At 34.7% G+C, this 25407-nt stretch overlaps 3 protein-coding genes and 1 pseudogene across 8 annotated transcripts; 3 read left to right on the top strand and 1 right to left on the bottom strand.

Moving 5' to 3' along the window:
- Positions 1 to 539: 539 nt before the first annotated feature.
- On the top strand, positions 540 to 1669 carry LOC126712647 (G-type lectin S-receptor-like serine/threonine-protein kinase LECRK3). The gene is made up of 4 exons (XM_050412104.1): positions 540 to 944; positions 1014 to 1190; positions 1275 to 1360; positions 1447 to 1669. The coding sequence occupies exons 1-4, from the start codon at positions 540 to 542 to the stop codon at positions 1667 to 1669; spliced, it is 891 nt and encodes a 296-aa protein (XP_050268061.1).
- A 2534-nt stretch (positions 1670 to 4203) lies between these two features.
- Positions 4204 to 5135, bottom strand: LOC126712574 (G-type lectin S-receptor-like serine/threonine-protein kinase LECRK2; annotated as a pseudogene).
- Positions 5136 to 8892: 3757 nt separating this feature from the next.
- On the top strand, positions 8893 to 11749 carry LOC126718727 (pentatricopeptide repeat-containing protein At5g59600-like). Its single transcript, XM_050421054.1, has 2 exons — positions 8893 to 11030; positions 11423 to 11749. Exons 1-2 carry the CDS (start codon positions 9383 to 9385, stop codon positions 11488 to 11490), a joined length of 1716 nt encoding a protein of 571 aa, XP_050277011.1. The 5' UTR covers positions 8893 to 9382; the 3' UTR covers positions 11491 to 11749.
- Positions 11750 to 18614: 6865 nt separating this feature from the next.
- On the top strand, positions 18615 to 21501 carry LOC126718693 (uncharacterized). 6 transcript variants are annotated; one of them, XM_050421033.1, is made up of 3 exons: positions 18615 to 19058; positions 19927 to 20022; positions 20787 to 21501. In XM_050421033.1, exon 3 carries the CDS (start codon positions 20833 to 20835, stop codon positions 21244 to 21246), a length of 414 nt encoding a protein of 137 aa, XP_050276990.1. In that variant the 5' UTR covers positions 18615 to 19058; positions 19927 to 20022; positions 20787 to 20832; the 3' UTR covers positions 21247 to 21501. The 6 variants fall into 6 exon arrangements, with proteins under 6 accessions (XP_050276990.1, XP_050276983.1, XP_050276999.1 ...); XM_050421026.1 differs by having other exon boundaries at positions 19927 to 20058; XM_050421042.1 differs by having other exon boundaries at positions 19909 to 20022.
- The last annotated feature ends 3906 nt before the right edge of the window (positions 21502 to 25407 follow it).

Genomic DNA, 25407 nt, shown 5'->3' with positions numbered 1-25407 from the left:
AAATAATTGAAACAATTATATCAACAAGAAGTTAAGAACGTTGAATCATCATAAAGTAAATGAAGAAAACCAGATGTCTTGGTTTCTTCAGCATCTAATTGGTTGGAATTACAAGGTCAGCACCTTGTAGTCCCAGACCATGTAATAATTTCCCACTTCCCAGAAAAGAGAAGTCATTCTTCACAGTCAAGAACATTCGTGGTCTAGCTTTGAGTTTTTCTTTTGTTAAGTTTAGTAGGGTTCGAAGAACAGGCAATTCGGCAGCTCGTGAAGTTGCCAAATTTGCTCTTTCTTCCAGTCAGTCCTTTTTCCATAATGGTAATCTTCCGCCAGCTATCGAGTCTGTTGGTAAGGCGGATTACCCAGCTTGTATTTCCTTTTCTTAATTAATGTTATTGCAGATTATCAAAAAAAAAAAAAAAAAAAAACATAACAAAGGGCTCAAGTTCATCTTTACTTTGACAAAATGTTCCACATGCAGAGCTTCCTCTACCAGTATATTTGTGATAATAGAGTCTATCATTTATACTACAAAGCTTATGGGTTTACAACTATCATATCTTCTCTCCTTGTTGCTTCTTATTCTGTTGTTGCCATATTCCACCACTGCCCAAACTTCCAGCAACCAATCTCTGGGCTCATCCCTTACTGCACAGGAAAAAGACTCTTACTGGGCATCGCCTTCTGGTGACTTTGCTTTTGGTTTCTCACAATTTGGAAAGGGAGGATATCTACTAGCCATCTGGTTCAACAAATTACCTGAAAAAACCATTGTCTGGTCAGCTAATGGAGACAATCTTGTGCCAGGAGGATCAAAAGTAGAGCTTACCAAAGATGGCAAATTTGTACTCAATGACCCAGCAGGCCTTGAGATATGGAAAGTTAACTTTGTCAGTTCAGGAGTTGCTTATGCAGACATGCTTGACACCAGAAACTTTGTGCTGGCAAGCCAGGATTCTAGCCTTTTGTGACAGAGTTTTGATCATCCAACTGACACAATGTTACCTTCACAGACAATGAGTCAGGGCAGCAAGCTTGTTGCTCGTTACTCAGAAATGAATTACTCTAATGGAAGGTTCCAGTTCCAACTAAGATTGAATGGAAGTCTTGTGCTTCAAACTAGAGCTTACCCCACGGATTATTCTTATGCTGATTATTGGCCAGAAGAACCTATAGGCAGCGGCTTTAAGGTGGTCTTCAACCAGTCTGGCTCTATAATCTTTACAACAAGAAATGGAAGCATAGTTATATCATAAATTCCTGGTTCTACGCAGGACTTCTATCAAAGAGCAATCATGGAATATGATGGTGTTTTAAGGCATTATGTCTACCCAAAAAGCAGCTTAATGTCTAGGAGTTGGTCTTCTTTGCCAACCTTCATACCTTCAAATATATGCAATTTTGTGCCATTAAACATGTATGGTAATGGAATTTTGGGTATAACAGCTACTGCATGCTTGACGGTTATAGACCAAAATGCCAATGCCCAGATGGATACACCTTCATTGATCCTGAGGATGCTATGAAAGGTTGCAAACAGAACTTTCTTTCACAAAGTTGTGATGAAGCCTTGCCAGAATCAGATCTTTTTTATTTGAAATCAATGCCAAATACAGATTGGCCCGGCTTGTCTGATTATGAATTCTTTCTAGGCCAAGATGAGGATTAGTGCAGGACCTTGGGTGATTGCTTCTGCGCTGCTGCTGTTTACAAAAGTGGGGCGTGTTGGAAGAGAAAATTCCTCTCTCAAATGGGAGGATGGATTCTAGTTTTGAAGGAAAAGCTCTGATCAAAATAAGAAAGGACAATTCTACTTTGAAGCCTTTAGGTGCAGATTTGAAGAAGAAAGATCAATCAACTGTGATACTCATTGTGTCAGTGCTCCTTAGTAGCTCAGTGTTTCTGAACTTACTCTTCCTGTTGGCTGCCTTTCTGCTTGTTTTTCGTTTCAAATCTTGGAAACCAAAGGCCCTTAAACCATACCCAGTCATGCCAGGCATGAATTTGCAAAGTTACACTAATGAGGAACTAACAGGAGCCACAAATGGGTTCAGGGAAGAGCTGGGGAGGGGTGCCTTTGCAAAACTTTATAAAGGAGTTCTAGAATATGAGGACAGAAAACTAGTTGCAGTTAAAAGGATGAATGATATGGTGAAAGAAGGCGATCTGGAGTTCAAAGCTGAAGTGAGTGCTATTGGCAGAACAAACCACAGAAATTTGGTCCAACTGCTAGGATTTTGCAACAAGGGGTAGCACCGTCTTCTTGTATATGTATTCATGTGTAATGGTTCTCTAGCAAGCTTTCTATTTGGGGTTTCGCAACCATTTTGGCACCAAAGAATTCAAATTGCATTAGAAACTGCAAGAGGTCTCTTTTACTTGCATGAAGAATGCAGCACCCAGATCATACGTTGTGATATTAAGCCACAGAACATCCTTTTGGACGACTCTTTTACAGCTAGAATTTCAGACTTTGGATTAGCCAAGATTTTGAAAATGGACCAAACTCGAACTACTACAGGTATTAGGGGAACTAAAGGGTATGTTGCCCCAGAATGGTTCAGACACATGCCTGTTACAGCTAGGGTGGATGTTTATAGATTTGGCATTTTGTTGCCAGAGCTCATTTGCTGCAGAAAAAGTTTTGAGGCAGAGGCACAGGATGAGGATTGGATGATACTAGCTGACTGGGCTTATGATTGCTATAACGAAAGGAAACTGGTTCTGTTAGTGGAGAATGATGAGGAAGCAATAGATGACTTGAAGAGAGTGGAGAACTATGTGATGATTGAAATATGGTGCATTCAGGGGGATCCATCACTAAGACCAACAATGAAGAAAGTGGTATAGATGATGGAAGGAGCTGTTGAAGTCTCATTTCCTCTAGGTGGTCCATCCTCATTTAGCAGTTCACTCTAAATCCTCTAATATAAATTACTTCACTAGTTGTTTTAAGTTTTTATGCATGCATAATTGTCAACATAATTAGCTTGGTAAGTCAACATCCAGGAATTATGTACTTATAATAATTATATGTATCTCCCAAGTAATTCTTTATTTAAAAAATGAATCAAAAAAAAAAAAAAGAGGGGGGGGGGGGGGGGTGGGGAGCTAGATAAAGTTTTCCTTTAATACTGCAAAAATTTGTCTTTTCTATTGAGTATTGAACCATAATAAACTAATACAAAACCCAAAACTTAATGCCATCATTCATATGGATTAAAAAATTGAGTAGCATGCAGAATCCCTCTATCAATTTTAAAAAACTCCGATTGACAAGGCCAGGGCAATGAATAGTGGCTACTAGACACGAAAACTAATTGAAGCCACAATCTTCGACATATTTTTCTGTATAGGTCATTTTCGGTCAAGGCTTTTTAGATGAAATCTGGCTAAACTTAGCAAAATCAAAAACTACTGTCTTACACCTGTGTAAAACTTCCTTATGACGTAATGCCATATAGAGATTATATTAACATTTAGGAATATTCATCAATGCCATGTAAGGATCTGTAGATGGGGTATAGAAGGATTAAAGGTACAAAAATTGAAAAAGAAAAATAAAGAATGAAATGGTAGAGAGAGAAGGAATCATGATCAAACAGTCTTCGTTCTCAGTCATCCTTTATAGTAGTAAAATGATCTTTTGTTTTATTTATGATATGATGATGAGTAATACTTGCTGTCCTTGCGTCTTTGCTTCTCTTTTATGGAAAAAAAAGGTGCAACCCCGAGACGTGGCACAATCTGCAAGAGATTAAGCCTTACAAAATTCAGATCACTAGTTTCAATCTTCCCCTGCCTTTCTCTTGAGGCATAACTCATTGACTCCGAAAGTGAAATTTTTTACTCGTGTATTAGTAGAAGCTATCAATTGATATCTGTTTTTTTGAGGGACATTTTTTGTCTATTCTATACATAATATTCCAAAATGAAATTAGAAAAGAATTGGGAATGGAAAATGCTGATTTGAACCATAAGTGGGACTAAAATTTTTATGCAGCTGCATTAAGAAATTACTGAATTGACAAGAGATTACATATCTCTACATTGAAACAAACAAGCTAGTATCTAAAACAGTACACCTAAGTATGCTTCAAGTGCTAGACTAAAATAGTACAACCAAACATGGTTCAGTACTAGTGAGGAACATGCATTGATTCATACCTATTGGTAATTGATTATACTGAAATAGTTTATTTTTTATTTTTGATAAGCTGACTGTACTGAAGAAGTTGGAAAAGGACATGTGGGCACTAAAACTTCAGTGGCATCTTCCAACATTTGCAAAACATTCTTCATGGAAGGTCTTAGCAATGGATCCTTCTGAATACACCAGATAGAGATTGTCACAAACTTCTCCACCCTTTTCATGTCATTCATTTTCTCCTCATCATTTTCCACTAGCAGATCCATTCTCCCTTTTTTGTACTTATCATATGCCCAATCAACCGGTAGTATTTGATTTTTATCCTCTACACTTGGTTTGACATTAAATCTACAACAGATGATCTCGAGCAAAAAGACACCAAAACTGTAAATGTCCACCTTTGGTGTGATAGGTCTATTCCTGAACCACTCAGGGGCAACGTAACCTTTGGTTCCCCTTATCATTGTTGTGGTTCGAGACTGGTACATCTTCAAAAGCTTAGCTAATCCAAAGTCAGAAATCCTTTCTGTGTAAGAGCCACCCAAAAGTATATTTTCAGGCTTGATGTCACAATGTATAATCTGAGTGTTGCACTCTTTATGCAAGTAATGGAGTCCCTTTGAAATTCCCATTGCAATTTGCACTATTTGGTACCAGCTCGGTCTTGAAGATCCAAAGGGGAAGCTTGATAGGGAGCCGTTGCTCATGAAATCATAAACTAGAAGTTGATGTTGGCCCTCATTACAAAATCCTAGCAAATTAACTAGAATTTTATGATTTGTGTGACCCATTGCATTCACTTCTGTCTTGAACTCTTGCTCACCTTCTCTCACAATCTTGTCTAAGCGCTTGACTGCAATGAAATTTTCATCATCTATTGTTAGGACACATTTGTACACTGTTGCAGAAGCTCCACTACCCAATATTCCTTGAATCCATATGTTGCTTCTTCTATCTCCTTGTAAGTGAAATTCCGTAGGTTCATCCCAGGCGTTGATGGGCAGGTTTATGGCATGACTTAGCCGGTTTGAAGCATTTTTTACTTTTTTTGCATCAATCGTGAAATGACCATAACAATTGCTAGCAGTAGCATGAAGTTCATTAATACTGAACTTCCAAACAGTAGTGCTCCATTACGGGACATTATTGAGTGACAGTTGTATTGTTCCTCAATTTGAAAAAGACCTTTCCTTCCGATGCTGGGGTTGACAAAGCCATTTGAGAGAGGAGGTTTTTTCTTCCAGCATTTCCCATCTCTGAACACGGCAAGGGCACAAAAACAATCACTTGAGCAAGAATTTCTGCATGCATCCTCACTGACTATTTGATAATCATAGTCATTGGGTGGACAATCCATGTTAATCAACTCTGTGACTGTGATATAGAAATGTTGATCTAACTGCTCCAATCCTTCATCACAAGTTTGTGGAGCAAAGTTCTACTTGCATCCTTTTACCTTATTATCTGAATCCAGATAAGCATAACCTGGTAGACAGTTGCAGATTGGTTCCTGATGATAACCTAGTGTTCAATAGCTATTGAATCCACAAGGTGCTGCACCACCATATAGTGAGAAGGCCTGGCATATATCTGACCATGCCAGAAGCCACCCTCCAGCACTTGTGCCATTGGCCTGGGGGTAAATGTATTGCCTAAAAATTCCATCATAATCTAAAGTTCCTCTCTGAAAGAAATCTGTTGTTGAAACTGGGTTCTTTGATATAAGGTCCAGTAGAGTTCCATTTCTTGCCATAATGTAAATGTTGCCAGATTGGTTGAAAAGAAACTGAATGCCAGTACCCATTGTATTGCTTTCCCAATACTTCTCACAAAATTAAGTGTGACATCAAAAAGGGACAGTACAAGATCTCCATCGGATTGTAGAAGAAATTGGAAGTTCCCAATTGATTAATTTGTTTCTGATACACGAGAAACAAGTATGCTGTCTTGATTTAGTACCTGAGTTGGCAATATGGTGTCAGTTGGAGAGTTAAAGCTTTCCCATAAGTTGACATAATCTTGTCTTGCAAGCACAACGTTCCCAGTGTTGAGCATGGATACATAGTTAACTCCATTGACATCAACATCAGTAGCCCAAACCTGCTGCATATTTGTGTCAGAGAGAACTAGCTGGCCACTTGTTGTAAGCTCAACTTTGGATCCTTTTTGGACTAGACTATTTCCATTGGCTGACCAAATTATGGTTTTTTTGGGGATTTTGTCAAACCATATAGCTAGTAAAAAGTTTATAGCAAAAATTGGTCGGAATCCAAAAGCAAACTCACCAGATGGTGAATTCTAGAAAGAGTTACCATCAAGAGCAGTGAGATAAGATCCCAAGCTATTGTTTGCATTAGTTTGAGCCAAAGTGGAAGGGGGAAGCAGCCAAAGAAGGAACAAGTAATGGATATGGTGTGATAGAGCAAAAGCCATGGTTAGAAGTCGGAGTTTGTTATGCTACAACAAAGATTGTAGTATAGAGAAAACCTCAAATCTTATTATTTTGGACATCAAACTGAACTGAAAGCTTAAGGGCTTAAAAGTTTAGTGGCAAAATTAAGACACAATACTCCCCAAAATCCAGAGGATAGCAAGAGAGTTTTCTGGAGCAAAGATACTATAAATCTTTCCTACAACGAGCAAATATGTTAGTGAATTATCACTTGAGATCTTTAGTTATATTTTTATTGATGCTACATGTCCTATTTAGTAAAGCACCATATCAGAGCTCTACAAAATGACACTTTTTTTTTAGTCATGATTGATTCAATTACAAATGTTTCAAATAAAGTCATAGTTCTGATAATATATATAAAGTCGTAGTTATACTACCCAAGTAGCATTAGAATCCACTGCAATTTGATATAAGATATTATTCTTGGTCCAAGGTCACCATTTTCTCGCTAAGCCTAAATTCTGCAAAGAAATAAAACAATTACTTAGCATTTGTCAGACACTTCTACTCATATCTCCCCAAACCATACAAGACCTTCACCGGTTGTAGTCACTGATTTATCTGCATTGCAAGAAGATCTCATTTGAATGACCTGATCAAATTTCCAAGGTAATCACTTTAAATAGCATTTGCAATGAACATTGACATTACATTTTAAGTCTTCCTTTTAATAGTCTCATAAGCAATGTAATAATTTATTCTGAACCAAAAAAAAAAAAAAAGCAAAGCCTTTCATCAACTTGAGGCCCTGAAGCATTGACCTCGACTTGAACAAAAGACTAATTTTCCACTTTCATTGCATATGTTGAACAATCATTGCTCGAGCTTAGATTGACTTCTTCAACATATTAAGTTGCAGCAGAGCCCTGTAGAACAAAACACAAGGCTGCTTTGAAATTTGAATCACACTCTTAGGACTAGACATTGGTCCTATACTTGAAACAAAGACAACACAGCAACAAAGGAACAAATATATGCGAAGTGAACAAATTCACTATAACTTGCAAGTATATGTACCAGATGAGTTTCTTTGATAAGCCATTATGATAGAACCCATTACGCAGCTCTTCCGTAGGTACTGCTTTCTTCCCTTAGCTAAGACTTTTGTCTCCCGAGATTTTGCCCCATTTCATACGCCTCATCTCTGTAGAAAGTAAGTTCCTTGCAACTTGATATAAGATATTGTTCTTGTTCTAAGGTCACCATTTTCTCACTAAACCATGAACTCTCCAAAGAAATAGATAAAGGGTGTTGCATATTGAATTTTTCAGACACTTTCACTCATATCTCCCTAATCCATTCAAGACCTTCTCCAGTTGTAGCCATTATTTCATCTCTGCATTGCAAGAGAAAATTCCAGTGGCATTGCATGACCTGATCAAATTTCCAAGGTAATCACTTTAAATAGCATTGAACGAACATCTAAACTACTTGGCACTCTTCCTCTTAATAATCACTTAAGCAACGTAATAATTTATTCTGAACCATTAAAAAAAAAAAAAAAAAAAAGAACCAAAGCCTTACATCAACGTAAGGTCTGGAAGCATTGACAGTGACTTGAACAGCTTATTTGGAATTGTATTGCATATGTTAAACAGTCATTGCTTGAGCTTAGATTGAATTCTTTAATCTTTAACATAGTAAGTTTCAGTGCAGCCCTATAGAACCAAGCTACCGTGGATCACACTCTTAGGACTAGACATTGTTCCAGGACTTGAAATAAAGAAACACACATCAAAAAATGAACAAACCTGCAAAGTGAAGAAATCAAATGATAAACTGAAAAGTATATGTACTAATGCATAAAACAGTGTTATCTTTTTAATGACAATTAAATTTAATACAATTATGCATTTGAATTTAATTGAAAAACCTAATATACTATAGGTAAGGAACAGGAATTGAACCTAAGTTTTACCAAATAGATAAAACCCATTGTACAGCTTTTCTAAAGGCCAAAGATTTCTGCTTCATATGCTTCCCCCAACTCCAATTGGAGCTATTCTTGCACTCAAATATTAAAAAACTTATATACCTACTGTTCGGTCTGGTCTGGTCCAAGTCTATTTTGGGACCAGGATTGAAACCCACAATTTTTAAAATTTATTGGACCATTGATGATTAGTGGTCCAGCATGTGAGTCTTTTTTACAGTCCTAAAATAAAGGAATTGTGAGCAATTTCTCAGTAGCAGTATAAAGGAAGGCAATTTATCTTTGGCCAAATATTCAATTTTTATGAAAAATATTATTGAAAAGTTTCTATCCGAAATTATTTAGTTACGTAGCCCATTTTTAAACTTGAGTCCAAGTAGTAAACTCGAGTTCTAAAAGGGCTACACACATAAATAACTTGGAACTCAATTTGCTAAAGTTTATTTTCACCTGCAACTCAAGTTTCAAAAAGGACTACATAGCTAATAACTTGGAATTGAGTATGCTAAACTGATTTTTATTTAGAACTCGACTTTGGCAATGGGGGCTACATACCTTTGAAAAAACCTACAAGTTGGAACTTAAAAAGATATATCAACGGTTTCCTCCTCGGTAAAAAAAAAAAAAAAACAGTTTCCTCCTCTCCTCTCCTGCACCGTTTAACTCACATAGTTTGACATCATAATTCATACACCCTGCCCTTGATGTCACTCACTCGCTGGTCTTGTTGTTTAGTCCTTGATTCAATCTCATGTCAATCACAAGCTTCATATACAAAAGAGGGTTATGAAACATTCATGGGTTTGGATTATCTAACTGCGTTCATAGGGCACTTCATTAAATAATGAAAACACTGCCTCTGAAGTCATTCGGTTTGTTCCCAAATTGGTTCGCTACGTGTTTGCATAAATGCCTGAAAGAGAAGGCTTTGCGACCCGGCAAGCAAGTTCATGCAATGTTGTTGACTAGTGGGATGGACATGAAGGTGTTGTCTATGAGCTCAAAGCTTGTTGGGATGTATGCAAGTTGTGGGGACATGAGCTCTGCACGGATGGTGTTCGAGAAAATTCAAAACCCGAATGTCTTCGCATTGAATTGGATGGTATTGGCTTGTGCGTTTAATGGGTATTATGAAGAGGCAATTGGGTATTTTTGTTTGATGCAAGAACTGGGAAATGTTGGTAATAAGTTCACTTTTTCGATTCTGTTGAAAGCGTGTGTTGGCTTAATGGATGTGAAGAAGGGGAAAGAAGTTCATGCTGTGGGGAAGAAGATGGGTTTTGTAGATGAGGTGTCAGTGGCAAATGCTTTGATTGATATGTACTGTAAATGTGGAAGAGTTTGTTATGCTCAGAGGGTGTTTGATAGGATGGTTAAGAGAGATGTTGCTACTTGGACTTCTATGATTTGTGGGTATTGTAATATAGGAAAGACTGGAAAAGCTCTTGATTTGTTTCAGAGGATGAAGTTAGAAGGATTAGAACCAAATTATTTCACGTGGAATGCGATGATAGCTGGTTATGCTCGGGATGGAGATATTAAAGGAGCATTTGCGCTCTTCTCTAGAATGACTAGAGAAAGGTTGGTTCCTGATTTGGTCACTTGGAATGCAATGATTTCGGGTCTAGTGCAAAGCCAGCAAGCTGGCGAAGCATTCAAGTTGTTTCGGGATATGTTGGTTTCAGGGATTAAACCCAATCTTGTGACTGTGACAGGATTGCTCCCTGCATGTGGATTGACAGTTTCAATGCAAAGAGGAAGAGAAATTCATGGATTGATCTACAGGATGGGGCTTGATATTAATATCTTTGTTGCTAGTGCACTTATTGACATGTACTCGAAATGCGGCAGTGTGAAGAATGCTCAAAATGTCTTTGACAAGATTCCTGTCAAGAATATCGCGTCTTGGAATGCCATGATTGGTTGCTATGGGAAGCATGGAATGGTTGAATCGTCAATACAGTTGTTTGAGAGGATGCAAGAAGAAGGAATGCAGGCAAATGAAGTGACTTTTATTTGCATTCTTTCTGCATGCAGCCATAATGGTTTAGTAGAAGAAGGTTTGAAGATTTTTAGGTCCATGAAAGAGAGTTATGGGATTGAGGTTGGAAAAGAGCATTATGCTTGCGTTGTTGATCTTTTGTGTCGTTCAGGGAGGATGGTAGAAGGTTATGAGTTGGTGAAGGAGATGCCAATGGAAGTGCCAGAGTCAATTGTTGGAGCTTTCTTCAATGGTTGTAAAATCCATGGAAGAAAAGATCTGGCTAAAATGATGGCTCAGGATATTCTGAAGATGGAGTTGAAGAAACCTGGAGGTTATGTGACACTTTCAAATATTTATGCTGCTGTTGGTGATTGGGAAGAGGTTGAGAATGTAAGGAAGATGATGAAGGAAAGTAACAATCATAAGAAGCCTGGTTTTAGTTGGGTAGAGAAAAGAAATGAGTTTGTTGGAGAGGGAAACGAAAGTGATGAAGTTGAAATGGGAGCAGGTATGTGCTCTACCTTTCAAATTATGAATGAGATTATAAACTTCCAATGAAACTATATATTTGTATATGACGTAGGTCAGAGTTATATAACTTATAAAATTATATGAACACTGGAAAAGCTAAGGTGAAGCAAAAAAGAAGTTAGAAATCTAGGTAATAAATTTGAAATATTGACCACCGAGAACTGCTTTCACATTAACCTTTTCTGTGCAGCAAGTAGAAGAATTAACAATGGACAATGGGTATTACCCTCAATTTTTCCCCCAAATGAAATTGTAGGAAGAATCAATAATCTCTAAGAAAGAAGGAAATGTGTATCAATTAATTTACTAATGTTCCCTTTCTTGGCTTGGGCATTCCTCTGAATCTTATAATTTTTCTCTTATGTGCAGACAAGATCAAAAAGGACAAAAACGATGGAGAGTCCAAAGATTTAGATTCTACAGGACTTGGTGGTTAAGCAATTAGAATTAGTGGGGCTGCCATTTGAGTACCATATTCTTTTTTTTCTTTTACTTTTCTTCTTCCTTCTAAGAAAATTATTTCAACAAGTGTAGACTTCGAATATAAATTTTTTCAGGGACATAAACGTATAAAAAGGAATTGAGACAAAAATAATTTACTAGGGATCTCAGCATACCTGTTTTCGAAATCAGAAGGCTTTTTGACAGTTGTACACTTTAGTTTTAAGCTTACAAGAGTATAACTGTTTCTTTGGAGTCTGGATGAGTGCAGATAAGAAGTTGTGCCATTACATGAGTGTCATTTTTTCTTCCACACCATTTATGGATACTAACTCATTATTCATCATAGTGTAGAAGGAAACTACATTCCCTGATGTTCATATCTGTGATGCAACTACTACTTGGTAGGATTTATGTCATGATGTAACTATATATGTTCACACCATTTTGTGCCTGTCATCTATGTGATATTTCAACCCAAAATACGCATAGTTTCTTTCTTTCTATATAGTATTGGTGCTCCCCCAACCCCCCCCACAAGTTTTCTTGGCACGGGTTTGAAATCAGTTCCTTCTGCGTGGTGTTCTGTTGAAAACACGACATTTCTTGACAGTGGCATGAAATTGAAAATTTTACATTATGCTTGGATGGAAGGAAATGGAGGGAGAAGACAGGAACTAAGAAGGGAAGGTGACCAGAACTAAATCCATATCCCTCTGTTCCGAACATACCCTTAGGGACACAGATTTTTTTGATAAACTTAGGGACACAGGGACACAGATTTAGTGCCTTGTTTTCTCCATGACTAAGTTTTGATTCATACCTTGAGTTGTCATAAGTTGTCTCCTAATTATGTGGAAATTAACTTATGGTGCTTGTACTAGAGCATACTAGTTATACCTTGGCTTTGTCTAGATGCTATTAGATTGAATATGAGTGTTGAGTTGTGTGGGCATGTACTAGGTTGAATCTGAATATATAAGTGATTATAAAGATTCTAGTCAGTATAATGCATATGCGGCTAGCTTTTTTCTTGTGATATCTAGATTTGTATGGATTGGGTTGGATTTGATATGAATATAGGTTGCAAGGATGTGTGCTAATCCTAACACGTGGCGCTATGTAAGTGATCACAAGGAATCTTGATTGTAACTTGTCTTTTTATGGTATATTTATGGTATAGTAGGGGGAAATCAAATTGGGTTTGGCCAAAACTTGGATTTATCTTCTCAAACTCAGGCTTGGGATTAGCACTCCATTTGTTTCTGCACAAGATGGTTTTGGCAATGGCAACAGTGTAGGATGGTCGAAGCTGAGGCAGTGGTGATGGTGATGGTGATGGTGATGAGAGTGGCAATAGTGACTGACGGTAGTGATAAGGTTGAAGCTAGTGTGGTGGTGACAACCAAGATAGTCTTAGTACCGACCATGCTTTGGCAAGTAGTATTGGCATAAGAAAAGGTAGGAGGGGTTGAGATGCTTTTGGTCAAAATAAACGGAGCATTAGTACATATACAGCTATGGATTGACCCGTGAGTGGCGTATAAATCCTTGAGAAATTTTCTTTTAGCACAAGGTAACCTGCCCGACGTTAAATAGATGAAGGACTTTTGATTTTATTGGTCACCCAAAATGAAGAAAGAAGAAAACTTAAAAAAGCACTAAGAATGGTCCAGCATCTTGTGTCCTATACATGCAATTGTCCCATTCATTCGTCCCTTTGTAATTTCTTTTGTCGGTTTTTTTTTTTTCAAAACGAATTGAGAACTTCACTTGAAAAAGAAAAAAAAAAGTACACAGAAAACAATATGTTGGATATTGTCAATGGTACTGAGACCATTCATACGCTTATTAGTGTATATTTGACTCTTTTTAGTGTATAAAGGAAAACTTGATTACTTTTTTTGGTTTTTATTAAATGGTGTTCTTATGCACTAGTCAAAGGAAGTTTCGAACAAATCCCACTTGCATTAGGAAGTAACAAAAGCTAATAAACAAATATCATTTAAATTGAAAGTGGCTTAACTCCCAAAAAAAACCAATTTACTGTACTAAAAAATTCAACCTTTATGAGTGCACAATGACACCCATTAACATGACGTCTCTTTTTATATGAAAGGATTTATTTACTTTTGGTCAAAGAAATAATTTATTTTTACAAAAAAAAATTAATATATATCTTATCTACCAAAGAATAGAATTTAAAATCCTATATATAGACCATATATCCAAGAATTGTGTGGTTTTGGCCAAGGGTCCAAAGAAGGAAAAACTCTTAGAAGAAAAATAGTTTGATAGTTCTTTTAAGGTTTAAAGGATGCTCATAAGTGAGAGCCATGTAAATGAGGTTGAAGTTTGTTATCATAGAAGAAGTGATACAAATATTTATGGTATCCCAATAAATGATACCGTGATATAAGAAACTTTTTATTTTTTATTTTTTATGGTGATATAAGAACTTTTGCTATCACAAAACACATTTTTGTCTTTCTACAAAAATAATTTGAGTTGGGAGGATTTAAACTATACATGTCTTTATTGAAAATAAGAGGTGTCAATTAGTAAAACCACAAGACTCTTATATAACTGAGATGGTTATAGCCCATGAAATTAATTTAACGAGCAAAATTTGTCAAATAGATAGATTATTCCATCTTAAAAAAAAAAAAAAAAAAAAAAAAAAAAAAAAAAAAAAACCGACACTTTTCAATAAGGACTATATGTTGTGGAGAAAAATAAGAGCAGAGTGGGTTTGAAACTGGGAAGGGATGGAACCCAAGGACCCTCCAACACCATTTCCAATATTGTGACCCATTAGTAATAAGTAAAAAAAAAAAAAAAGGGTCTTCTTTTAAAGAGGGAAGCAAAGAATTAAAGGAAGAAATCCTAACATAGTACTATGTGTACTTTTAGAAAGATAAAATCTAATTTCTCAAAAAAAAAAAAGAAAAAAAAAAGAGAAGATAAAATCTAAATTACAATATCTTGGAACAATTATTTACACCCACACTGTGCCTCCCATACCCTGGGTTGTGGTCTGGGGGTCCATGTAGTCACAGTGGTCTGGAACATTGTACACAACAACAAAAAAATGTTTCAAGAAATTCATATGTGAAGGACAATTTTGATGATGGACCACCCAAAAACAATGTACTAGTTTACATGAAGAGTAACCTGTATGAGCAGATAAAAATTTAACCAGATGACTTTCAAATCGCTATCCTTTCAATGAAAAGCTGAAAACACAAAGTTACAAAAACAATGGGCTTGCATTTGAAACTTCAAGCAAGTCAAAAACGTTGATTTGAATCTTCTTTCTTTCTTATCCTTTCTGACCCCACAAAAAAATAAATAAATAATGGATCATGCTAACAAGTGCCCTTAGAGCATTAGTTAACAATCTATTTTAGGAAAGTTTTGACATCACTTTTATGGGAAATAAAAAATACTGTCAAAATATTAATTGTTTTCTTTTATTTTTTCATAAAAACTTTCTTTAACTGGATTCTTAACCAGTGCCTTAAGAGCACTCGTTAGCATTTTCCATAAATAATTACCAATATTTTAAAAAATGAATGACTTATTTGATAGAGGAGTTTGAATAATGTTATTTGTAGTTTTTTGAAATACATGTAGGTAAAAAAGTGTATGAAAATGTGTGATATGTTGTTTAAACACTAAAAATATGTTGCTCAAATAGTCTACCAAATAGAGCCGAAGTTACTACCATAATCAATCCTGTCTCGAAGGTGGCTGTCATACATTAATATTTCCACTTAGTTAGGTGGTGTTATTTTTCATAGTTTATTTTGTTTTTCACGCGGCATAGACATAGTTCAGCTAATTAAGTTGACAACATACTTTTGCAAAAAAAATAAAAATAAAAAAAAATAAAGAAAAGTGGAACTGTGGGCCTTATTATATACAGCATAGTTGTAACTTACAGTGAGTTCTAAATTCATATTTATTATCAAGTAAAACAAAAACAGATAGGGTGAGTCTTAAATTAAAAATCTTATCGATGAGGAAATAAAAAATGGTAATGCCATCTCTTAAGTTGAATAAGGATTAGGTCTCAAAAAAAAAAAAAATTGACTAAGAATTACTCTAGAAAAACTAGTGGCTAACTAAAAAACCAAGCATTTTTTTATTATCTCCAAGTGGCTCAAACAAAGTGCTTAAGCTGTTAAACCAAAAAATGCAAGATGGAATATGCATTTGATTTTGATTTTTGAGGTGGCTTTCCCGAGCTTCCTGGGTGCCATGTATATGGCAAAGCCAATATTGTTTTCACAATTGACTTATTTAGTGGGTGAAAATAGATAACTTTGGTCTATGCAAGGATTACCTAAGAAAAATCAAATAAAATAAATACTCAGTTGAGAGAGGGTCAAAAACCTCTCTCTCTCTCTCTCTCTACATATATATATATATATATATATATATCATGAAATGTGTAATATTCAAAAGTATAAATGCTCTAAAATACCTTGAAGTATCAATTTTGCATAAATTGACTATTTTTTGAGAGAATACATAACTTTTTTTTTTTTTGACTGACGTGAATACATAACTTGACTAGAATTGTCAAAGTTTTTTTTTTTTTTTTGAGAGATAGAATTGTCATAGTTGATGGTACATTTATTTAGAATAAGACAAATGTATCAGTGAGTGGTTTTGGTAAATATCAAATTCCTGACTTTAGTGAGGTAGACAAGGAGGTAGGCATAAAATAAGGGTAGATTTGTTGTGCAAAGTAAATGTTGTTGGAATAGATAAGGATTACAAACCCACCTCTCTCTCTTCATCCAATTCCATTTTTTCTCCTCTAAGCCTAATTAAGAATAGCTACATTAATCTTATATATACAAAAACAAGATCAATCTTTTAATTTTTCTCTTCTTGTTTCTGAGAAGCACCACCCTTTATCTGTTAGCACATCAAGGTGGCCGCAATAATACAAGTGAATCCATTTATTTATTTATTATTTATAGCAATATCCAATCTTTCTCTTAAAAAAAGGAAAACATTTTTCACAAGTGAATGGGGGACCAATAAGTTAGACATAACCCATAGCCATTGATATATTATCCTTGTTTATATACATTAATTATGTGACTCAAAGTATTCATGAAATTAAGTTTCAAAAGCTTGTAAAAATATATTATAATTTGGATTTTTCAAAAAAAAAAAATCACTAAAAAGACTTTGGATCTTTTATAATAATAATGATAATAATAATAATAATAATAATAATAATAATAGAGCTAAATTACAAATAACATTTTTTTTTTTAATTTTATCCAAAATTTAATCTAATCCTGTAATTTTTGATTTATTCTTTTTAGTCCTATAACTTTGACTTTTATTCAACATTTGTGATTTGATCCACTCCATTAAGTGGGTGGCTGTTAACTACCCCTAAAACAATGTTGTTTTTGAGATAAAAAACACTAGCAAACAAGTATTATATTTTAGACACTTAATAACTCATTGTAAAGGAAAAGGATGAACGCACTACACTAAATACAAAAGAAAGTAATAAAATTGTAATGAAAAAAAAATCATAAGCTATAAGACTGAATTGAATTTTCGGCAAAGTTATTTGTAATTTAACTTAAGACTTTTATCGACTTATAATAAGTTTTGTTTCTGAGTGCATTAGGATGTAGTTTTTTTTTTTTTTTTTTTAACTTTTTTTTTTGGGTTAAAACTTGAAAGTTTATTTACTTATTTGTTAAAAATTGATTAAAAGACTTTTAACAAGGCATGCATAAACAAATAATAATAATAATAAAAAGACTTATGGGGTTGTGGTGGTTACTCCACAAATATAAGTGTTTGTGGGATGTGGGGGACAAGAGTCGGGGTTTAAGTTTTCAGAAGGGAGTTTCACACACATATATATTTAGATTAGGTTAGAGTAGAATTTCTATCTTGTATCAAAAAAAGAAAAGATAGTAATGAGCCAAGCAGGGACGGAGCCAGAACTTTGAGTTAAGAGGGGCAGTTTTACTGTTGGTTGTGTGTGGCAATTTCAACCTTTGATTCTACTATTTAGCTGTTGAGGTTTTTTTTTTTTTTTTTTTTTTTTTTTTTTTTTTTTTTATGGGTAAGAACAAAATTATTTTTGTTTCGAAATTTTTAAAGAGCAGGGTTATTTATTTTGAATATAATTAGTTAATTAAGCTTAATTTTGTTTTTAGTTTTACTAGTAATTTTTGTTGTTGAGCTATGTTTTTTTTTGCTTGTATATTTTATTTTAGATTTATAAATTCTTTTATGGTCACTAAAATGAGGAAAATGCTAAAATTGCAAGTTTTTTTTTTTTAATAAATTACTAATGTGATAAGTGGTTACTGATAAGTAAAAAAAGATGTGAGTGGTATGCCTATATGTGAACTAATAAAAATTTGCTACCAAAACAATTTATAAAAATGTTATAAAATTTTTTGTAAGTATAGCATTACTCTTAAAAGAATCAATGATATTGTTAAAGGAAAACAAAATGTAATCTTATAAAAAAAATTGTTAAAATTAGTACACATATATATAATAATATTAAAAAAAAAAAAATCTAAGGGGGCCATTACCCCCTAGTCCAAGGGTGGTTTCCTCCTTGGAGCCAAGGGTTATTACACACAATATTAACTTTTGAAACTAATGTATTAGAAGCCAAAGATTGAAATAGCCAGACAATTGAAGAGAGCAAGCTTAACATGGGAAAATATTTAATTACATAACAAAATTTTTGAAGATAATTAAATTATATAGCTACTTATCTTCATCTAAAAATGTTACATTTACAAACAATCCAAAAAAAAAAAAAAAAGATAAACTCATAATTGTTGAAATCAATTTGGAACACTTAAAATTCAAGTTATTGGTGTCCTTTGCGTGCCTAAAGTAGTTACAAATTGATGTCGTTAGGTTTCATTTATGGAGACATATGGCATCAAAGTTAGTACTTTTTAGTTTGTAGTTTGACATTTTTACCTAATTACTGTGTTCAGTTTTAGATCCACACAACAACGAAGACCCTTTAAACTTGAGTTGAGAGTTCAGCAATTTATAGCTCTTTGGAGGGCATTGCTTACTTCCGAATCTCACTCATTTACCAAAACACCCCCTTTGTTTTCAATTTCTTACACGCGTATCTCAGTACACACTACAGAGAGAGAGAGAGAGAGTCACACACAGCCTACAAAGCCAATCAACAACAAATATCTATTCAGCTCTCAGCTCTCATCTCTCTCTCTCTGTGAAGCATTCTTCTCTGTTTCATTTTTTGGACAATTTATTTGAGAGGAGCCAACATGCTGTACCTTATATTCTAATCCTTATTCTATTCGAATCTCAATGTTTCTTGATCTGGGTATCCAATATTTCACCCTCAGATCATAGTTTTTTCCATTAAAAATCCTTTTTTTTCCTCAGCTTCACTGTTGCAAGACAAAAAACCCATCTGGGTCTTGCTCTCTTTTTAAGTTTATATGGGTGTTTAAACAGATTCAAAGTGATGGATTTCATGCTGAAGATGCAAAGAAGCTTTTTTTCAAACCTGGTTAGTATCATTTCATCTCTCCTCTCTCTCTATATATATATATGTTGGTTTTCTGGTTGAAATATTTGTGTTTCTCTGTTGTGCCATATATTGCTTTTATTCTTGCTATTTCTGGGGTTTGAAAGTTGAAAAACTGATTGTCTTATGTTTGATTTATTTGGGTTCCATCAAGTTCATGTTTTGTTTTGGATCTTTACTTTCCTGGTTTTGGAGATTTTGCTTTGTTATCAAAGCTTATTTTTTGATTCTTTGATTTTCGGGATACAATAATTTCTAGTGTTTATTTTTCCCTAAGTGAGTCTTTGTAGGTATGTTACTTTTCTTCTAGATTTTTAGTTTCCATATGATTTATGTTCTTGTGCTTTAATGTTTTGAGAGTAAACTGATACAAATTATTTAGTTTGTAGCTGAAAAAGCAGAAGTTTTATTGTTTGTTTTTCATTTTCTAATTGACTTTTGTAAAAGGAAAATCTTCTGTAGGCTGTGGCTGTTTTAATGAGAATACAGAAAACCATAAGTGGTATTTATCAATTTTGAGTTTTTCACAAATTTTGACCTTAGAGAACAAACCTCTTCTTGTATGTACTAAATACACTGTTAAGCTTGCTCCAGTTCATCTTTTGGAAACAAAAACAACAGCAAGCAGTGATTAAAAAAAACTGGTTTTCCATTTTTTTTTTTTTTGGCAACCAAATGGAGAGCAAAGAAGTTTTGTATTCAGATATTAGTTTTATACAGTTCATATGCAGCTCATAAGCTATTGTTTCAATTTATAATGAGATTAAACCTGCCCTATCATTAATCCAGATTGAATTGAGTGGCAATGGCTATATCTCTTCTTTATTGATAGGATTTCCATCATTTGCAGTCTCTGGCAAAGTAGACAATGGCAAGGCACCGAAAATTTTGTTTCTCCAACATCCATCCATCATTAATTATCTCAATCTGCTTTCCTTATTCACTGGTACATTCTGTGCTGCAACTAGCTGCCCCTTTACTAGTAAGGGTGGGTTAACCAGCTACTTATACAGCTTTCTTTTTTTGGTTGTTTGTTTTCTATATTTGAAGAAGCATGGTGAAAACACAATATCTACTACAGGGACATTGAAGTGAATGGAGTTAGCATCACCCTTTCTCTTTTGTTTTTTTGTTGGGGGGAGTGGGGATTGGGTTTATTGGTTAGTTACACCTGCATTCAATGGGGTCATTACCTCTCCTTGTATCCTGTTCTTATGCTGGAAGGAGGTGCTCTAGTTCAAAATTTTTATCATCTTAATTTATTCTATATAAGAGAAAAGTAATACCCCATATTCTTTTCGATTCCTCGAAGTAGTCCTTTATGGATGAGGGAACTGTTTATTGCAAATGCCATGAATGACAGTATGGATTCATTTGGAAGATGCTTGAATGTACCATAAGTTTTTGTTATTGAAAGCTAGTGTTGTGTGCTGGTTGCTATTTGGTACATTTATGGCATTGCTCATTTCTGGGACCTGCTATTATGTTTCACTATCTGTTTATTTGTATGCCTCTATGCATATCTTTTTGTTTAATTTTCTTCACAAAAAAAAAAAAAATGATGGAATGATAAGATTATTACATTTTTTGGATATGTCCAAATTCATCAGAAGTTTATTATACATTTATTGATTAGATTGTGTATATTCCTAAAAGTTCATCTTAGCTATATTGACTCCTTTGTATGTGTTTTTTTTTTTGGTCTGGCAGAAATCTGCTTCATTTGTATGAGTTATTCTTTCGTGGTTCTAAAAATATGGGTAGGGGTAGAGGAAAGGGGAAGAAGTTAACTGTTACCAATCATGAGGATGGTGGAAGTGGTGAGGAAGAGAAAATTCCTGCACAGAAGAGGAGGGGAAGACCACAAAAACCACTGAAGGATGAAATTGATGAAGAAGAAGTTGAAAAAATAGAGGAGGAAGACAGTGAGAATGCAAAATCTGGTACTCCAAGCAAAGAAATAAAGAGTCCTTCTGCAACAGAGAATGGAAAGAAGAGGAAGCGAAACTCACATCTAAAAGAGAAGGCAGATTCTGTCAAGGAGGAAAACGGTAATGGAACCCGATCAAGCACTGATGATTCAATTAAGTCTAATGGATTTCGGCTTAATGGAAGCAGGCGGAAAAGCAAGCCTCGTCGGGCTGCCGAAGCAGGTGTTGAGTGTAAGTGAGACTATGGGTTCTCCCATTTGACACTACCGGATTGCGGGGTAGGAAGTGAGACCTAGTAAAACTCTAGTTTCCTAATGCTTTTTTGGTTTTTGTTCCTTATCCTTTTTGGTAGTTCCTTATCATTGATTCCTTTTTTATTTAAATTTGTGAGAATTCAGAATTTATTCTGCTGGTTGTAATTTTCCATAATGCTATTATATTTTATGTTTTCACTGGTTTTTGTATTATATAAATATGCATGACATGTTTAAGCAGTTTCTATTTTCTATTATTATTCTTACAAATGATTCTTTGATAGGCTCAATTTGGTAAAATGAGTAGATCTGCATTCTGTGCTCTGCAATTTATAGTTCTGCTCTCATGATATTGTTTTCCCTGTCTTGTACAACATAACTAATAAAGTATTAATGTCTTCCTTAATTTGTTGGGTTAGAAATTTTGGTATTTTTCCATTCTCTTACTCTACCAATGATTGAATACCTCTTGAACTCAAGACAAATCATTTCACTTCACATTTGGCCTTTTTGGTCTGTGATTTGATCTTGGGCTCACATTCTTTCTTATCTCCATTCTACATATGTTTGTGTGGGTGGAATTCATTTACTTTTAGACTTACTAGATAATTAGTCCATTCATATCTTCTTACAATCCTTTAGCAAATGTATAAAGCTTTCATCAAGAGAGTGATTATGCCATGTTATAGATATGTTTGTTGGTTGATGCATCTTGAGTTATTAGGAATATGATTCAATTTTTTGATAAATGAAGTTTCTTATAAAAGTTGTATTACCTTGTTCTGGGGAATTAATTGAAGACAAAAAAATTGGTGGATATGATCCATCCAAGGTCCCTAATAAATAGGTTCCCTAGAAAATATTCAATGCTGAAATATTTCCACTTGAAAATTACATATTTGTAATCTAAAAGCACTTTATACACTGCTTGAATAGGTGAAGAGAAGCATAGAATGGAAGAGAAGAGACTAACAAATTTCAGAAGCCATGTTTGATTAATAAATGTAGATGTTTTGGACTAGTATTGTAGTTTCTGCTCGCTAGGTAGGACCTATTTTTTTTTTGAGCAAAAATTATATTCACAGTTTTACTTTATTTTGCAGTTGAATCACATTGGGGTTTTTCAAATACCCTTTTGAGGTATCTTATGAGTTGCTTCCATTACATATTTGATGTTTGTTACAAGCTTCTTGTTTGGGTTATTAGTAGGTTCCTTGAAATGGTTGTGGCTTTGTTTGAGTTCCACAGTGAATTAATGATGATCTTTAGTTCTTGGCAGAATGGGAGTACTCAGTGCCCTTAGATTGGAATCCAATAGCATTGACTCCATTGAGTGGATTAAACAGTCTTTGCAACCATTTTTATACTCAGATACCATAGTTCAAGGTGCAAAGCTAGTAGAGGCTGCTTTATAAATTTACAGCACAGATGACATGTTTTTAGAAACCCTAGCTTTATTTGTTTTCATGTAAAACTTTATATTGTAAATGTTTTCCATGGTTTCCTATGTTTGGTGTAACAGAAAATTGCTATTCAATGGAAAACATTTTCATGGTCAACAAAAAATCACACTGAAAGTACCACCTTGGTTACTACAAATACTACTGTTTATCGACTCATTTGAGGGTTCTTGGCTGGTTGTTCTTGCCACAAATATTTTCTATTAAAAACATTTTCCTAGCAAGAAATGTTTTACACCAAAGCAAATAGAGTTTAGTCTATATCATACAGTGCCTTGATGATCATTGATGATAACCTTATATTGTTTTTGAGGCATTGAATGGGCCTGCATTCTTGCTCAGGTGAGTTATTTTGCTGAAAGTACTTCTTTCATAGCAATATGGATGTTATTGTTTTGTTGTGAAATGGTACACGTTAGTTTTACTTTTCTTATAAATATTAGGAATTTAGGAGTATTGTCAGATCTAAAAACGTGATTGCTGAGCTGTCTTTACTCATACAAAGCACTGCTAATATGTGATAAATTTGAAAACTACAGGAGAAATTGGAAGAAATCCTAATGTGGATTGTGAACAGTTCCACTGCAGGGTTTTTTGACATTGGCCTTGCCAAAGGGTTTTGACGTTGAATTAAATTTTCTTTATAGATCATTGATGGGTGAAAGTTGTTTTTGGCTAAGAACTTGGTTTATCCTTAAAAACTGTTACCTTTGTTTCATATTGTTGGTCCTATGAATCCTATTTAGAAAATAGCTTAGAACTCTTCTATAGGCTCTTCAAATACAAATATCTCTTTATTTAGGAGAGTAAACAAGCAAATTTGGCCCCAACAGACTGTTTATTTAATTGAAAATTTTTTAAAAGGCTACAGGGACTCCACATGAAGAGCCTCTTTTTTATATGATGAATCAGAATGTTTATTAGCAAACAAACCAGAATACAAGTTATAGCTCTGTAAACCCTTAATTTATTATTTTTCCCAACGACAATAAACAAATCCCAAATACAACTCCAAGAAAATTCTACACACCTATCTAGCCTTGAGAGCATTTGTTGAGTATCTGGCTTTGAGGGCCTTTGATGAGTGAGGTGGTGGATGAGTGCAACGGCAAAGGAAATGTGAACAAGAACCGGTGCCAGCAATACCATCAGTAGCCCCCAATCACAATGCGCCACGAGGGCAATGTTGTCGCCGTGGACCCAAATTGTTTGCTAAGAATTTGAGTTGACGATTGTTGCCAATACTCCTTGCTCCTCCTTGGCCTTGACAGTGGTGATTGAGCCGGTTGTACCCTTAGGCTCTCGCTATGGTTCCACCCTTGTGTTTGACAAAGGTGGAGGAATTGATCGCGGAGAGCTCAAGCTCGAAGAATGAGACAAATGGCAATGGGGGAAAGAGGCTCGCCTAGAACAAGTGTCATGAAGGTTGGGTCAATCATGGGTGTATAGTACTTAAAATAAAATGTATAAATTTTCAAAATTACTTTCTTTAATTTAAAATTTTAAGTAGACAAGGGGTATTGATGTTTTAAGTAAAGTTAAGGTTTAGTTATGTAAGTTACCAATAATGTGTTTATTGACTTGTTAACAAAAATCATATTTTAGGATATTTTAAAATAGAATAGATAACTGACAATATATGATAAATATAATGAATTGATGTACTCATTTATTTATTTATTTTTGATGAAATACTCATTTGAACATTAAATCTAGACCACCTTCTTGAAATTATATAGATTTGTAAATTTCTTTGCAAAGAGTAGTTTATTTATGACTAGATATTGTGAAAATTTCAGGTTCTGGTTCAAGCTTTGATGCCTCCACTACTGTTTAATGTGAGGTCTTGACAATGGGTCAAGTGCAGGTTGTTTAAACACATGAGGTACTCCTACAAACGTGAGCAGTGGTTGCTGTAATGGCCATTCAACCTCATTTTCCAACTATTTAACAATCAAGCTTTAGTTTCAATATCAAAATGCATATAAAAAACCAGGCTTGACTTTGTGTGGCTCAGGGAAAATAAGGATTGTGAACTATTAAGCTGGGACAGTGAACTCAAATTGAAGAAAGTTGACGAGTAACACTGAAGCCACTAAAGTGGGACGAGGAAATAGAGTAAGGCTTTTGAGTATGTCCTAATTGTAAACATGTAATTCTGAAGGATTCTTATTGCTTGGTAATGTTCCACAAGGCTTAAGAAGTTGTACTCCTTTAGGCTTGTAAACAAGCTTGATCTCTTCCCAAGCCATATGGGCCTTTACTTGAATGGATTACTTGTGCTTGAATAGGGTTTGGCTTTTGAAACATAGTTCTTCACCAATGGATATAAGCTCTTGGGCTCATTCATTGGTCAAACTTCAACCAATCAATTTTGAAGTAGTCCTATTCTCTCTCTCTCTCTCTCTCTCTCTCTCTATCTCTCTTGCAAAAAGGCTCTTGATATCATTCTATTCTTTGAGGAAAAGAGACCCCATTTCAATTATTTATGCCAACTTGGTTTTAGACATGTTCTTGGAGCCCAATCCCATCAATTGGGCTCTATATCTATAGATCCATAATATATATTATTTTGGGTCCAAATTTAGATTTCATGTAAGGCTATATTAGTTTCTTACTTTCATCATTATTTTTCATCCATTATATCTATTTTATACTTCTCGAATCAACCTTTTTCTATCCCCGG

This window comes from Quercus robur, chromosome 1, assembly GCF_932294415.1.
Source record: "Quercus robur chromosome 1, dhQueRobu3.1, whole genome shotgun sequence".
In the NCBI taxonomy this organism is placed as follows: Eukaryota; Viridiplantae; Streptophyta; class Magnoliopsida; order Fagales; family Fagaceae; genus Quercus; species Quercus robur.
This window is presented reverse-complemented; position numbering and strand designations above follow the sequence as displayed.